Raw genomic sequence first — 14,650 nt, 5'->3', positions numbered from 1 at the left:
GAGCCCCACGTAGGACAACCTGATTACCTTGTATCTCCCCCAGTGCTTAGAACAGTGCTTGGCACATAGTAAGCGCTTTACAAAAGTCATCATTATTATTATTGATGGTGTGGGCATTTTTAAACTGAACACCCGGGCGAAGGCTAGAGGGTGCAGGATAGCGTTATGCCCAGACTGAAGCAACTCTCCAAGAAAGATGCTCTAGGCCTAAAGGCTGCTGAGCTTAATGACTGTAATAATCATGGTTTTTGTTAAGCGCTTACTATGTGCCAAGCACTGTTCTAAACTGTGGGGTAATACAAGATAATCAGGTTTTCTCACATGGGGCTCACAGTCTTAATCCCCATTTTACAGATGAGGTAACTGAGGCCCAGAGAAGTTAAGTGGCTTGCCCAAAGTCACACAGCAGACAAGTGGTAGAGCCGGGATTAGAACCCATGACCTCTGACTCTGTGTTCTTGCCATTAAGGAAGGCTACTTTTCCAATGTTATTGAGTAGGAAGGAAGTGTATCACTTGAGAAGTAGTGTGGCCTAGTGGAAAGAACATAGGCCTGGGATTCAGAGGACCTGAGCTTTAATCCTGGCTCCAACACTGGTCTGCTGTTTAACCTTGGGTTAATCACGTTACTTCTCTGGGCCTCAGTTGGCTCATCTGTAAAATGGGGATTAAATGCTCCACCCTCTGATTTGGACTGTGAGCTCTGTTGGAAAGATATTTGTTCAACTGTTGAATTTTACCTATCCCAGTGCTTAGTACAGTGCCTGTCACATAGTGTTTAACAAGTACCATTAAAAAACTGAGGAAAATAACAAGGATAGATTAACCTGCTCTTCAAATGGAAAGCCCTCTTTGAAGTGGAAATCGACAAAAAATGTCAACATGTAAAAAAAATTCCAAAGATGTTAGAAATCTAAAAATAGGTGGATTACCTCATGAGGATGTGGGCATAAATGCTTTTCTGAGACTTGATAGAGAGAAGAAAATCAATGTCATGCAATGCCAAAGAATGAAATCTATAGGAAACACATGGATGAGAACATGGGTTGACAATGTATTTATGGAGTACCACAAAAAAAAAAAAATGAGGCGATAAGAGGGTTTCTCTTTGGTTAAAGATATCAATTTTAAACAGAGATAGAATAGTAGAATTTTTCTCTATTCCACCTGACAAGAATGAGGAAGGAATAATGAAACTGAGAAACTTGGAAAATCTAGGACAAGCAGTAATAGCAAGAAAGTTCAATTTTCTTCATGTACATTGCCTGAGTAACTCATTCAGAAGATAAGGGGAGCTAATAATTTTGGGTAGGATTAATGGGATGTTTGCTGCAGTCTTAGAACCAATCGTAAAGGATAATGTGCTGCCTTTGATATTGAGTAGTGGATAGGATCAGCTGCAGAAAGTATATAAGGGAAAGCCATTAATTATATTGATGAGCGCTTACTAAATACCAAACACAGTATGAAGTGCCGGGATAGATAATATCTTATAGGTGCACATTTGCACATTCTGAGAAATTGTGAGATTCTTAGGCTACTCCTTGTTGAAAGAGTTAAACAAATCAGAGTTGGAGGAAAATTTGAAGCTAAAATCCTATTTGTGAATGTGAATATAGTGGAGACAAACAAGTGTGATAATTGCATCGGACTTTAGAGACCCACCCACAGCACAGAAATATTTAATAATCTTGCCTCATCTGGTTTCTGGTTTATTGTGGCCCTGGACAGCCAAACATGTGGGTAAAATATGTGTTAATTAAGAATTAAATTTTTCAGAACCAAAGTAGACATTCTGAAAGAGGAGCAAAGAGAATCAGCCTGAGAATCAAAGGACCTGGGTTCAAATCCTGATTCATTCACTTGCCTGCAGTATCACTTTTGGCAAGTCATTTAACTTTTCTCTGCTTCAGCTTTTTCATCTGTAAAATGAGGATCTGTAAATAGGGAGCACCATGTTGGACAGGAACTGATGTGATCATCTCATATCTACCATGTCACCTAGTAATAATAATAATAATGGTGGCATTTGTTAAGCGCTTACTATGTGCAAAGCACTGTTCTAAGCACTGGGGGGGGGATACAAGGTGATCTGATTGTCCCACATGGGGGCTAACAGTCTTAATCCCCATTTTACAGATGAGGCAACTGAGGCTCAGAGAAGTTAAGTGACTTGCCCAAGGTCACGCAGCAGACATGTTGTGGAGCCAGGATTTGAACCCATGACCTCTGACACCAATGCCCATGCTCTTTCCATTGAGCCACGCTGCTTCTCTAGTACAGTGATTAGCACTTGAGTACTCAAGAAATACTATAATTATTATTTACCAACCAGAGTTTCATTCATTCATGAAATCATATTTATTGAGCACTTACTGTGTGCAGAGCACTGTACTAAGCACTTGGGAAGTACAAGTTGGCAACATATAGAGACGGTCCCTACCCAACAACAGACTCACAGTCTAGAAAGTTTGCTTCTTATGGTGACATTGGAAAGGCATGATTATAGAATGTGTCTTTGTAATATGGAAAATGAGGTTCTCCACTAAGTCACACGAATGTCTCTGAAGGAGCTTTGAGATTATCCACTGTTAGTAAAATCCTTCTCCTGTTGTCTTTCCTTTTCTATGGAGCTTGTCTGAAATACTTGACAGGAAACAAAGAATTCCCAAAGTATCAGAAGCTAAAATTCCATTTCTATGGAGCTTGTCTGAAACACTTCTGACAGGAAACAAAGAATTCCCAAAGTATCAGAAGCTAAAAAGGACCTGTTATAACGGTCTCTTGGATTATTATTTTTTAGCAGGGACCGGGCTGATTGCAAGTAGTTCGGGAAGGAGTGATACTTACTCATTATTTTTCATTTTCTTTCCAATCCAAAATAAAGCTGTTGATGTGGCCATTATCTGGGAACATGATTTTTATTGTAAAGCTGTAGGAAGACTTTTTCCCAGGAGGCATGAATGAGATTTGGAACGAGTTGTGACAGATAAAGCATAGAAATTAAGACGCGTCTAAAAGTGCATCATCCTAAAATTGATTAAGATTTATTCAGTTGTCCCTCCAAACACTGATGGTGGTGGTGGAATAGATTTGAAGTGATATCTGTGCTTTGAGATTCTGCAAAATCTGAATAGTTCTGGTTGCTAAAAAAGCAAAACAGAACACTGCATTTCAACCATAGCATTAAGATGGTAAATATAACTATTGGTCTATTGTATCAGTCAATTGTATTTGTTGAATATTTATTTATGATGTGCAAAGCACTATACTGAACACTTCGGAGAGTGCACAATAATAGAGTAGGTAGACATGCTCCCTGCCCATAAGGAGCTTACAGTCTAGAGGGGAGACAGATATTAAAATAAATTATGGATATGTATATAAGTAATAGTAATAATATGATAATAATAATGGTATTTCTTAAGCACTCTCTATGTACTGTACTAAGCGCTGGGGTGGATACAAGCAAAACGGGATGGACACAGTCCCAGTCCCATGTGGGGTTCACACTCTCAATCCCCATTTTCAAATAAGGTAACTGAGGTACAGAGAAGTGAAGTGACTTACCCAAGGTCACACAGCAGACAAGTGGCAGAGCCGGGATTAGAACCCATGAGGTTTGAGGGTGGTGTTTCGTAAACAGATCCAAGTACGAGGGTGATGCAGAAGGGAGAAGGGAGGAGAGGAAATGAGGGCTTAATTAGGGACACCCTCTTAGAGGAGCTGTGATGCTAAGTTTCTAAATTGGAGCTCAAACTAATGTGAAAAAATAAAAGCCCCTTTAGACGTGTAGACAATTGCACCCGTTTTCTGAAATGTGTTCTGAAGTATTCGTCAGATTTTTCCTTCCCTTCTCCCCAGTTTCCTTAATATTATTCTGTCAAGTGCTCCTGTATTTACCTCTTAAAATAAGCCCCAGCATTTGTAGATTGTACGAATTGGAGCTCTCAGGAAATTAGTTGTGATTTATGACTGAAAGTTAATATAATGCTCCTTACTCAAGCCTAAACGTCCTCTCCAGAGTTTGGAGAAACTAGGCGTTTTTACTTGAAGAAAGAAGACACTTTGCCAACCGGGCAAAATAATTGAGATTTCAGCATCAAGCAATGGTATTTACTGTGTGCAGAGCACTGTACTAAGCTCGGGGAAAGTACTGTGCACAGAGTTGGTCGACACATTCCCTCCACACAGGCACAGGAAATGGAGAGTAATGTCAAAGCTCTAATTAAATGAGTTAGTCTTTTTATACTTCTAAAAGTCTAAAAAGTGCTTAGTACAGTGCTCTGCACACAGCAAGCGCTCAATAAATATGATTGATGATGACTTCTAAGGAGCGCGATCATGAATTCTTGGATGTTGTGGGAATGTGAAGAAAGGAGATAGCCAGTTGTTTTTTTCCCCTCTGTATTCTGTAGTTTCAAAAACAACACAGAAGTAGGGTGTAATATTTTAAGTGAATGAAATATATTTCTTCAGAGCAAATATTAGGCTCTCAGTAATTTGGGGAACATTTGAGTCTAAAGCTTCCTTAATGTGAATTAGTTATCTTATTTTAGCTTTGCCTGTCGGAGTCACTTAACATTGTAACCAAAAACAGGGTTTCTGCAGAAATATTCTTTTGCAGCTGATACACCCAGGTAAATAGATGTTTAATGCGGAAGGGATCCTTGTATACATGCTGAAGCAGCGTGGCTTAGTGGCAGGAGCCTGGGCTTGGGAGTCAGAGGTCGTGGGTTCTAATCCTGCTCCCCCACTTGTCAGCTATGTGACTTTGGGCAAGTCACTTCACTTCTCTGGGCCTCAGTTCCCTCGTCTGTAAAATGGGGATTAAGACTGTGAGCCCCATGTGGGACTATCCAATAACCTTGTATCTAACCCAGAGCTTAGAACAGTGCTCGATGCATAGTAAGCGCTTAACAAAAACCATCATCATTATTATTATTATTATTATTATTATTACATAGCTAGGTTTCCAGTGCAGTCTGAAATGTAATGTCCAAGAAAGGATTTTAAGTTGATGTTGATAATGAAGGGAGACGAAAAATGGCCCAATCACAAGAAGTAAGCTAAAATTAATTGCTGGTGTCAGTTAATAATAATAATGATGGCTTTTATTAAGTGCTTACTATGTGCAAAGCACGGTTCTAAGCGCTGGAGAGGTTACAAGGTGATCAAGTTGTCCCACAGGGGGCTCACAGTCTTAATCCCCATTTTCCAGATGAGGTAACTGAGGCACAGAGAAGTTAAGTGACTTGCCCAAAGTCACACAGCTGACGATTGGCAAAGCTGGGATTTGAACCCATGACCTCTGACTCCAAAGCCCGGGCTGTTTTCCACTGAGCTACGCTGCTTCTCAGTTCCCCCTCAAAAACTAGAGAGTCTAGTTTCAGTGAGGAAGAGAGAAATCCTCCAGGACAAAAATGCCTCATTTAATAATTGTGATATTTTAAAGCACTTACTATATGCCAAGCCCTATCGTGGCCTGGTGGATAGAGCACGGACCGGGAGTCAGAAGGGCCTGGGTTCTAATGTAGTTCTAGACAGTCTTCTAGACTGTAAGCCCACTGTTGGGTAGGGACCGTCTCTATATGTTGCCAACTTGTACTTCCCAAGCGCTTAGTTTCAACAACAACTCTCTCCTCGACCCCCTCCAGTCTGGCTTCCGTCCCCTTCATTCCACGGAAACTGCGCTCTCAAAGGTCACCAATGACCTCCTGCTTGCCAAATCCAACGGCTCATACTCTGTCCTAATCCTCCTCGACCTCTCAGCTGCCTTTGACACTGTGGACCACCCCCTTCTCCTCCACACGTTATCTGACCTTGGCTTCACAGACTCCGTCCTCTCCTGGTTCTCCTCTTATCTCTCCGGTCGTTCTTTCTCAGTCTCTTTTGCAGGCTCCTCCTCCCCCTCCCATCCTCTTATGGTGGGGGTTCCCCAAGGTTCAGTGCTTGGTCCCCTTCTGTTCTCAATCTACACTCACTCCCTTGGTGACCTCATTCGCTCCAATGGCTTCAACTATCATCTCTACGCTGATGACACCCAGATCTCCATCTCTGCCCCTGCTCTCTCCCCCTCCCTCCAGGCTCGCATCTCCTCCTGCCTTCAGGACATCTCCATCTGGATGTCCGCCCGCCACCTAAAGCTCAACATGTCGAAGACTGAGCTCCTTGTCTTCCCTCCCAAACCTTGTCCTCTCCCTGACTTTCCCATCTCTGTTGACGGCACTACCATCCTTCCCGTCTCACAAGCCCGCAACCTTGGTGTCATCCTCGACTCTGCTCTCTCATTCACCCCTCACATCCAAGCCGTCACCAAAACCTGCCGGTCTCAGCTCCGCAACATTGCCAAGATCCGCCCTTTCCTCTCCATCCAAACCGCTACCCTGCTAATTCAAGCTCTCATCCTATCCCGTCTGGACTACTGCACTAGCCTTCTCTCTGATCTCCCATCCTCGTGTCTCTCTCCACTTCAATCCATACTTCATGCTGCTGCCCGGATTATCTTTGTCCAGAAACGCTCTGGACATATTACTCCCCTCCTCAAAAACCTCCAGTGGCTACCGATCAATCTGCGCATCAGGCAGAAACTCCTCACCCTGGGCTTCAAGGCTGTCCATCACCTCGCCCCCTCCTACCTCACCTCCCTTCTCTCCTTCTCCAGCCCAGCCCGCAACCTCCGCTCCTCCACCGCTAATCTCCTCACTGTACCTCGTTCTCGCCTGTCCCGCCGTCGACCCCTGGCCCACGTCATCCCCCGGGCCTGGAATGCCCTCCCTCTGCCCATCCGCCAAGCTAGCTCTCTTCCTCCCTTCAAGGCCCTGCTGAGAGCTCACCTCCTCCAGGAGGCCTTCCCAGACTGAGCCCCTTCCTTCCTCTCCCCCTCGTCCCCCTCTCCATCCCCCCCTCTTACCTCCTTCCCTTCCCCACAGCACCTGTATATATGTATATATGGTTGTACATATTTATTACTCTATTTATTTATTTTACTTGTACATTTCTATCCTACTTATTTTATTTTGTTGGTATGTTTGGTTCTGTTCTCTGTCTCCCCCTTTTAGACTGTGAGCCCACTGTTGGGTAGGGACTGTCTCTATGTGATGCCAATTTGTACTTCCCAAGAGCTTAGTACAGTGCTCTGCACATAGTAAGCGCTCAATAAATACGATTGAATGAATGAATGAATAATGCCAGCTCTGCCACCTGTCTGCTGTGTGACCCTGGGGCAAGTCACTTAACTTCTCTTGCCTCAGTTACCTCATCTGTAAAATGGGGATTGAGACTGTGAGCCCCACGTCGGACTGGGACTGTGTCCAACCCGATTGGTTTGTAACCACCCCAGCGCTTAGTACAGTGCCTGACACACTGTTATCACTTAACTAATACCATAATCATCATCATCACAAGCACGAGGGTAGATACAGATGATGTCAGACACAGTCCATGTCCCACAAGTGGCTTACAACCTAAGTAGGAAAGAGAACAGATATTTAAAAATGATGAAACTTGAAGGACACTAGTGCAAGCAATCACATAAATATTGGAGCAACTCTGCAGATATTTATTTGATTTTAATGGTATTATCACAGGTTTCCAACTATTATTTCTGTAGTTATGCAAACATATATGACTACAGAAATAATAGTATGTATATATGATTCTATTTTAGCAGAGATATTGTGTTGAAGAAACTTGCATTTTCAGAAAAGAAAGAATTGCTTTAAAAACTGTTAATGTGAAACTAGGAAAAGCCAAATATCCATTTTCAAGCAGTGGCCTTAACACAAACACACACACACACACACACACACACACACACACACACACACACACACACACACACCCCTAAAATGAAAATGCAAAAGAAAAAACAACCCACAAATATAAAATATTGCATTATCCCTTTTCTATGAGTTGTAAATTTGGGAATCAGATTGTGAGCCCCAAATGGGACGTGAACTATAACCAACCTGATTATCTTATATCTTCAACCAACCCCTGTGCTTAGTACAGTGCTTGACACACAGTAAGCACTTAAGAAATACTATTATCATCATCAATTGGTGTGGAAACACTAGCATTGCAAATTTAACAAGGATGAGTTGACTTGCATTGTCTAGGGATGGAGATTATGCATTTATAAGGCCTATGTTTAAATATTAAGCACCTTGTGTATCATTTATCTATTTTGCATTAATCAATCAGTGGTGATTTTGGAGGATTTACTGTGTGCAGAGCACTGTCCCAAGCACTTGGGAGAGTACAACACAGAAACATTTTTCGAAATTACCTATAAATCTATTAGCGCATTACAAAGGACTGGAGAAGTTAGGCATTGGGACAAATGAATTGATAAAGACAGTAGTTCTGATCAAAGTATGAAACTTCCCATTTTAATGTCACAGGTTTAATTAATATATTTGAATATTTCTGACATTTAACTTTGGTATGTACTTGTTCTGAATTTACACGTAGGTTAACAATGTTTGAGTGATTTATGGAACTAGTGTCCTAGAGTGGCAAGAGATAATAATAATAATAATAATTCTGGTATTTGTTAAGTGATTACTATATGCCAAGCACTGTACTAAGCACTGGGGTGGATCCAAGCAAATTGGGTTGGACACAGTCCCTTTCCCACATGGGGCTCGCAGTCTTGATTCCCATTTTACAGGTGAGGTAACTGAGGCACAGAGAAGTTGGAAAAGATGTATTAGTTCCACTAACAATTTATGAATTAAACTATAACCTATGCCAGATAGTAACCAAATCCTGTACTGTCTGTACCCATATCTATAGCTACATCTATAGGTAGAGACATAGGTATATGAATGTATTCATTTTACTGTGATTGGATTACCTAGTGTGATGGAATAAAGATAGACTTTTTGTGTTTAGAGATAATAAAAATGAAATCTGTAACGTTTTAGCCTTCCTAACTCAGCAGTTCCCAATTTTTTCCATAGAAAGGGCAACACTTTTTCTCAAATGAACAATTGGCCACTTTACTTTCTTAATTCCATCATCAATATTTCACTGTGGTTCAAATTCATAACAGGTAATGACAAATACTAGGTTGGTGGATTTTGGGTGCCTCTTCTCACGCACTTGGTGGGTGTTATTTTGTGTCTTGTTTGCACTAGGGTTGGTGCCAGTGTGCAGTTCTCCTGTGAGGATAATTATGTGCTGCAGGGCTCCAAAAGCATCACTTGTCAGAGAGTCACTGACACGCTGGCTGCCTGGAGTGACCATTCACCCATCTGCCGGGGTAAGTCTTTGCTAAATGTGTTATTTTTCCACATACCTAATGACAATAATAATAATAATGGCATTTATTAAACACTTACTGTGTGCAAAACACTGTTCTAAGTGCTGGAGAGGTTACAAGGTGATCAGGTTGTCCCACAGGGGGCTCACTATCTTAATCCCCATTTTACAGATGAGGTAACTGAGGCACAGTGAAGTGACTTGCCCAAAGTCACCCAGCTGACAATTGGTGGAGTCACATTTGAACCCATGACCTCGGACTCCAAAGCCCAGGCTCTTTCCACTGAGCCATGCTGATTCTCTGCCAATATTAATTGTGCTAAGTATAATAATAATAATAATAATAATAATAATAATAGCATTTATTAAGCGCTTACTATGTGCAAAGCACTGTACTAAGCACTGGGGAGATTGCAAGGAGATCAGGTTGTCCCATGGGGGACTCACAGTCTTAATCCCCATTTTACAGATGAGGGAACTGAGGCCCAGAGAAGTGAAGTGACTTGCCCAAAGTCACACAGCTGACAATTGGCAGAGCCAGGATTCGAACACATGACCCCTGACTCCAAAGCCCGGGCTTTTTCCACTGAGCCACGCTGCTTCTCTAGTATTTTGCTAAGCGTTTAGAGGTGGATAGAATACAGTCAAGAGCAGATATAGTCCCCATCCTACTTGGGGCTCACAATCTAAGGGAGGGGGATGACTGGAATTTAATCCCCATTTTACAGATGAGAAAGCTGAGCCACATAAAGTGAAGTGACTTCTGAAGGTCATATTGCTGGCTAGTAGAGAAGGCTGGATTAGAACCCAGCTCTCCCAACTCATAATCCTCTGCTAGGTGCACTAGACCATGATACTTCAAAATTAAGGACCCTTAAAATAAAGAGAATAATGAGGTTGGTCATCCCACACTGGAGAAGCAGTATGGCTCAGTGGAAAGACCCCGGGCTTTGGAGTCAGAGGTCATGGGTTCAAATCCCAACTCCGCCAACTGTCAGCTGTATGATTTTAGGCAAGTCACTTCTTCGTACCTCAGTTCCCTCATCTGTAAAATGGGAATTAAAACAGTGAGCCCCCAATGGAACAACCTGATCACCTTGTAACCTCCCCAGCGCTTAGAACAGTGCTTTGCACCTAGTAAGCGCTTAACAAATGCCATCGTTATTATTATCCCATGAAGATTTCAAAATATGTGGGTAGCAGAACTATTTTATCTTTAAAAAATTGGCAGGCAGACATTCTGCAGGACATCTGTGTTAATAAAATATTGGGAAGGATAAAATGATTTTGAGAATTCTACATTGTGATAGAATCCAGCCAATCCAGATTCCTTTGAAAAATGAAGTTTTTGAATAAAGAGGAAAACAAATGATCAGCCTCTTATTTCAGTGATGAAGGATCCTTACAACTATTTTCTCTGGGGTAGTTTTCAACATCAGCACTTGAGCAGTGATTCAGAGAGTTTAATGGAAAACTACAGAATTGTGTTGGTTTGATTGCCAGTGTCTATCTTCAATAATAATAATAATAATAATATTAATGGCATGTATTAAGCACTTACTATGTGCAAAGCACTGTTCTAAGCACTTGGGAGGTTACAAGGTGATTATATTGTCCCGCAGGGGGGTCACAGTATTAACCCCCTTTTTACAGATGAGGTAACTGAGCACAGAGAAGTTAAGTGACTTGCCCAAAGTCACCCAGCTGACAACTGACAGAGCGGGATTTGAACCCATGACCTCTGACTCCAATGCCCGGGCTCTTTCCACCGAGTCACACTGCTTCTCCTCAATATTCTTGCTAGAGCCCAATTGTGGTTTTTATGGTGAAAACTATTAAAAATATGCGAAACCAAAGCAAGTGAATATAACTGTTTGTATCAGTACTAGTTTGTATTATGTATGAAACAAAAAGCCTACTAAGAATATAGGAAAGTAGTTTAAAAAGTATAGAATGGTGCAAGTTTTTCTGACATACAAACAACGTGATTAAAGGAAAATGTAACTTTCAGAATTTTGACCATCCAAGAAGTTTATAATATTTCATTATGGTCACAGAATGTGTCCGCTAATATTGTTGTGTTGTACTCTCCCGAATAGCTCTGCATGTAGTAAACACTCAATATATTCCACTAATTAATTTATTGATTTAGCATGCTCACCTAGTATCTTAGAACTTTTTTAAAGGAAATTCAGATTACTCCTCTACAATGGTATTGAAAAGAACAGGTTCATTTGGAACATTTTCTCACTCCTACTTGCCCTCTGTCAGGTGAATGCATTTGTATTTTGCAGTTATCTATTCTTATAATCTTGATTTATAATCTTGGTTTTAAAAAAGAGGCAGTGATAGAATTGAAATGGCTAATACAGCCAATGAATCAAACTTCCCGCAGCACACCAAATTGTTTCTACTTTAAGATCTTCCATTTCAGCTTCTTGGTATTTTTCCCCTTTTATTATTTTCAGAATTGTGGTTCTGCTTCTTCTAACCCTGTTCAGATCTGGTTTGCAGTTTTCAAAATAATTGTTCATATCTGGGTTTCAAATTTCGAAAGAATGGATCGGCCGTCCCAGGTATCAGAAAAGTGGTTCACAACCTAATAGAGTTTGTTTTCAGGTCAGGAGTGGATTTGTGCTCCAGAGTGGGATTGATGGGGAATACCAGACTGGAATATCAGGAGCTCAGAACTTTATTCTTCCTTCCCTCTGATAACCCAACCTTACTACTACTAATCAATCAATCAATCAATCAATCGTATTTATTGAGCGCTTACTGTGTGCAGAGCATTGTACTAAGCGCTTGGGAAGTACAAGCTGGTAACATATAGAGACAGTCCCTACCCAACAGTGGGCTCACAGTCTAGAAGGGGGAGACAGAGAACAAAACCAAACATACTAACACAATAAAATAAATAGAATAGATAGGCACAAGTAAAATAAATAAATAAATAAATAAAGTAACAAATATGTACAAACATATATACATATATACAGGTGCTGCGGGGAAGGGAAGGAGGTAAGATGCGGGGGATGGAGGGGGGACGAGGGGGAGAGGAAGGAAGGGGCTCAGTCTGGGAAGGCCTCCTGAAGGAGGTGAGCTCTCAGTAGGGCCTTGAAGGGAGGAAGAGAGCTAGCTTAGTATTATTATTACTAATAATAATAATGGCATTTGCGTAGGTCAGTGGAGAGGTCATGGGTTCCAGTCCCGCTCTGCCAGTTGTCAGCTGTGTGACTTGGGGCAAGTCACTTAACTTCTCTGTGCCTCAGTTACCTCATCTGTAAAAACGGGGATGAAGAGTGTGAGCCCTCCCCCCATGAGACAACCTGATCACCTTGCAACCTCCCCAGAGCTTAGAACAGTGCTTTGCACATGGTAAGCGCTTAATAAATGCCATCATCATCATTATTATTATTACTATCTTCAATCATATTTATTGAATGCCTACTGTGTGCAGAGCACTAAACTAGGAGCTTGTGAGAGGACAGTGTAACAGAGTTGGTAAACAAGCTCCCAGCCACAACAAGATTACAGTGTAGCGGCTAATGGTTGAAGTGAACATTTGAGGAATAAATGTTGGAAGCAGGGGCTGATTGTTATTTAAACCCATTATTCACCCCTCCCTTATAAGAGACAGCATAGCATAGTGGATAGAACACGAGTCTGGGATTCAGAAGGAGCCTGTTGTTGGGTCCGGACCGTCTCTATATATTGTCAATTTGTATTTCCCAAGCTCTTAGTACAGTGCTCTGCACAGAGAAGCGCTCATTAAATACGATTGACTGAATGAATGAATGGATTCTAATTTCCGGTCTGCCATGTGTCTGCTGTGTGACCTTGGCCGAGTCACTTTACTTCTCTGTGCCTCAATTACCTCATCTGGAAAATAGGGATTGAGAGTGTGAGCCCCCGGTGGGACAAGGACTGTGTTCAACTTGCTTATCTTGTATCTACTCCCAGAGCGCAGTATAGTGTCTGGCACATAGTAAGTATTTGTACTTCCCAAGCGCTTAGTACAGTGCTCTGCACATAGTAAGCGCTCCATAAATACGATTGATGATAAGTACAAAAAAATAGGATAAAAAAATGATTACCCCTTCCTATCAACCCAAAGTAGTACTGTCTCTTGAGAGCCTTCAGTTCTTTGGGAAGAGAAGGATTCCCCCAGGATACAGTGTTGGAACATTGACTCGGCTGGATTTAATAATAATAACAATGATATTTGTGGTTTTTGTTAAGCACTTACTGGGTGCCAGGCACTGTTCTAAGGTCTGGGGTAGATACAAGGTAATCAGGTTGGACACAGCCCATGTACCCCATGGGGATCACACTCTTAATCCCCATTTTCCAGATAAGGTAACCGAGGCACAGAGAAGTGAAGAGACTTGCCCAAGGTCATACAGGACAGAAGTGCCTGAAAGCTCACCTCCTCCAGGAGGCCTTCCCTGACTGAGCCCCCCACTTTTTCCCTCCCTTCCACTCTGCCCCCCTTCCCTCCTTCTGCACTACCCCCTTCCCCTCCCCACAGCACTTGAATATATTTGTGCAGATTGATTACTCTATTTATTTTATTAATGATGGGTATATAGCTATAATTCTATTTATTCTAATGGTATTGACACCGGTCTATTTGTTTTGTTGTTGTTTTGTTTTTTTTTTGTCTGTCTCCCCGCTTCTAGACTGTGAGCCTGTTGTTGGGTAGGGACTGTCTCTATATGTTCCCGATTTGTACTTCCCAAGCACTTAGTGCAGTGCTTTGCACACAGTAAGCGCTCAATAAATACGATTTAATGAACGAATGAAAAGTGGTGGATTCGCTCCCAAGGCGATGCTCTCGTCACTGGGGCATGCTGTTTCTTTACTGTGTAAAGGGCAGTGTGTACAGATATGAAAGATATGAGAAGCAGCATGGCTCAGTGGAAAGAGCGCGGGCTTTGGAGTCAGAGGTCATGGGTTCAAATCCCGCCTCCACCACTTGTCAGCTGTGTGACTTTGGGCAAGTCACTTAACTTCTCTGTGCCTCAGTTACCTCACCTGCAAAATGTGGATTAAGACTGTGAGCCCGATGTGGGACAACTTTTTCACCTTGTATCCTCCCCAGCACTTAGAACAGTGCTTTGCACATAGTAAGCACTTAACAAATGCTATTATTATTATTATTATTATTATTATTATTATTATTATTATTATTATAGCAATGAGTTAATAGCGGCAATGGCAGTAACTAATTCAGTTTGTGGGTCATTCGACTGACCTGTTCATTCATTTCCAAAGGCTCCATTCTGTAGTAAGTCAAACAAAGGTATTCCCTGATTACTTACTGTGGGCAGGACACTCTACTAAGCACTTGGAAGAGTGCAGTAGAGTAAGAAAAATAAGTGTCT

The 14,650-nt window shown here is 41.7% G+C and overlaps 1 protein-coding gene across 1 annotated transcript in view; it reads left to right on the top strand.

The window, feature by feature from the left end:
• The window catches only part of CSMD1 (CUB and Sushi multiple domains 1), a 1,252,749-nt gene that overhangs the window by 796,806 nt on the left and 441,293 nt on the right, over positions 1 to 14,650 (top strand). Inside the window, exons 9-10 of the mRNA XM_038771657.1 lie at positions 3,303 to 3,305; positions 9,143 to 9,267. Of these exons, the coding sequence (XP_038627585.1) occupies positions 3,303 to 3,305; positions 9,143 to 9,267 (128 nt within the window). The remainder of the gene's footprint in view (positions 1 to 3,302; positions 3,306 to 9,142; positions 9,268 to 14,650) is intronic.

This window comes from Tachyglossus aculeatus, chromosome X1 (assembly GCF_015852505.1).
Source record: "Tachyglossus aculeatus isolate mTacAcu1 chromosome X1, mTacAcu1.pri, whole genome shotgun sequence".
NCBI lineage: Eukaryota > Metazoa > Chordata > Mammalia > Monotremata > Tachyglossidae > Tachyglossus > Tachyglossus aculeatus.
Note: the sequence above shows the minus strand (reverse complement) of the source record. Positions and strands in the feature narration are given on the sequence as shown.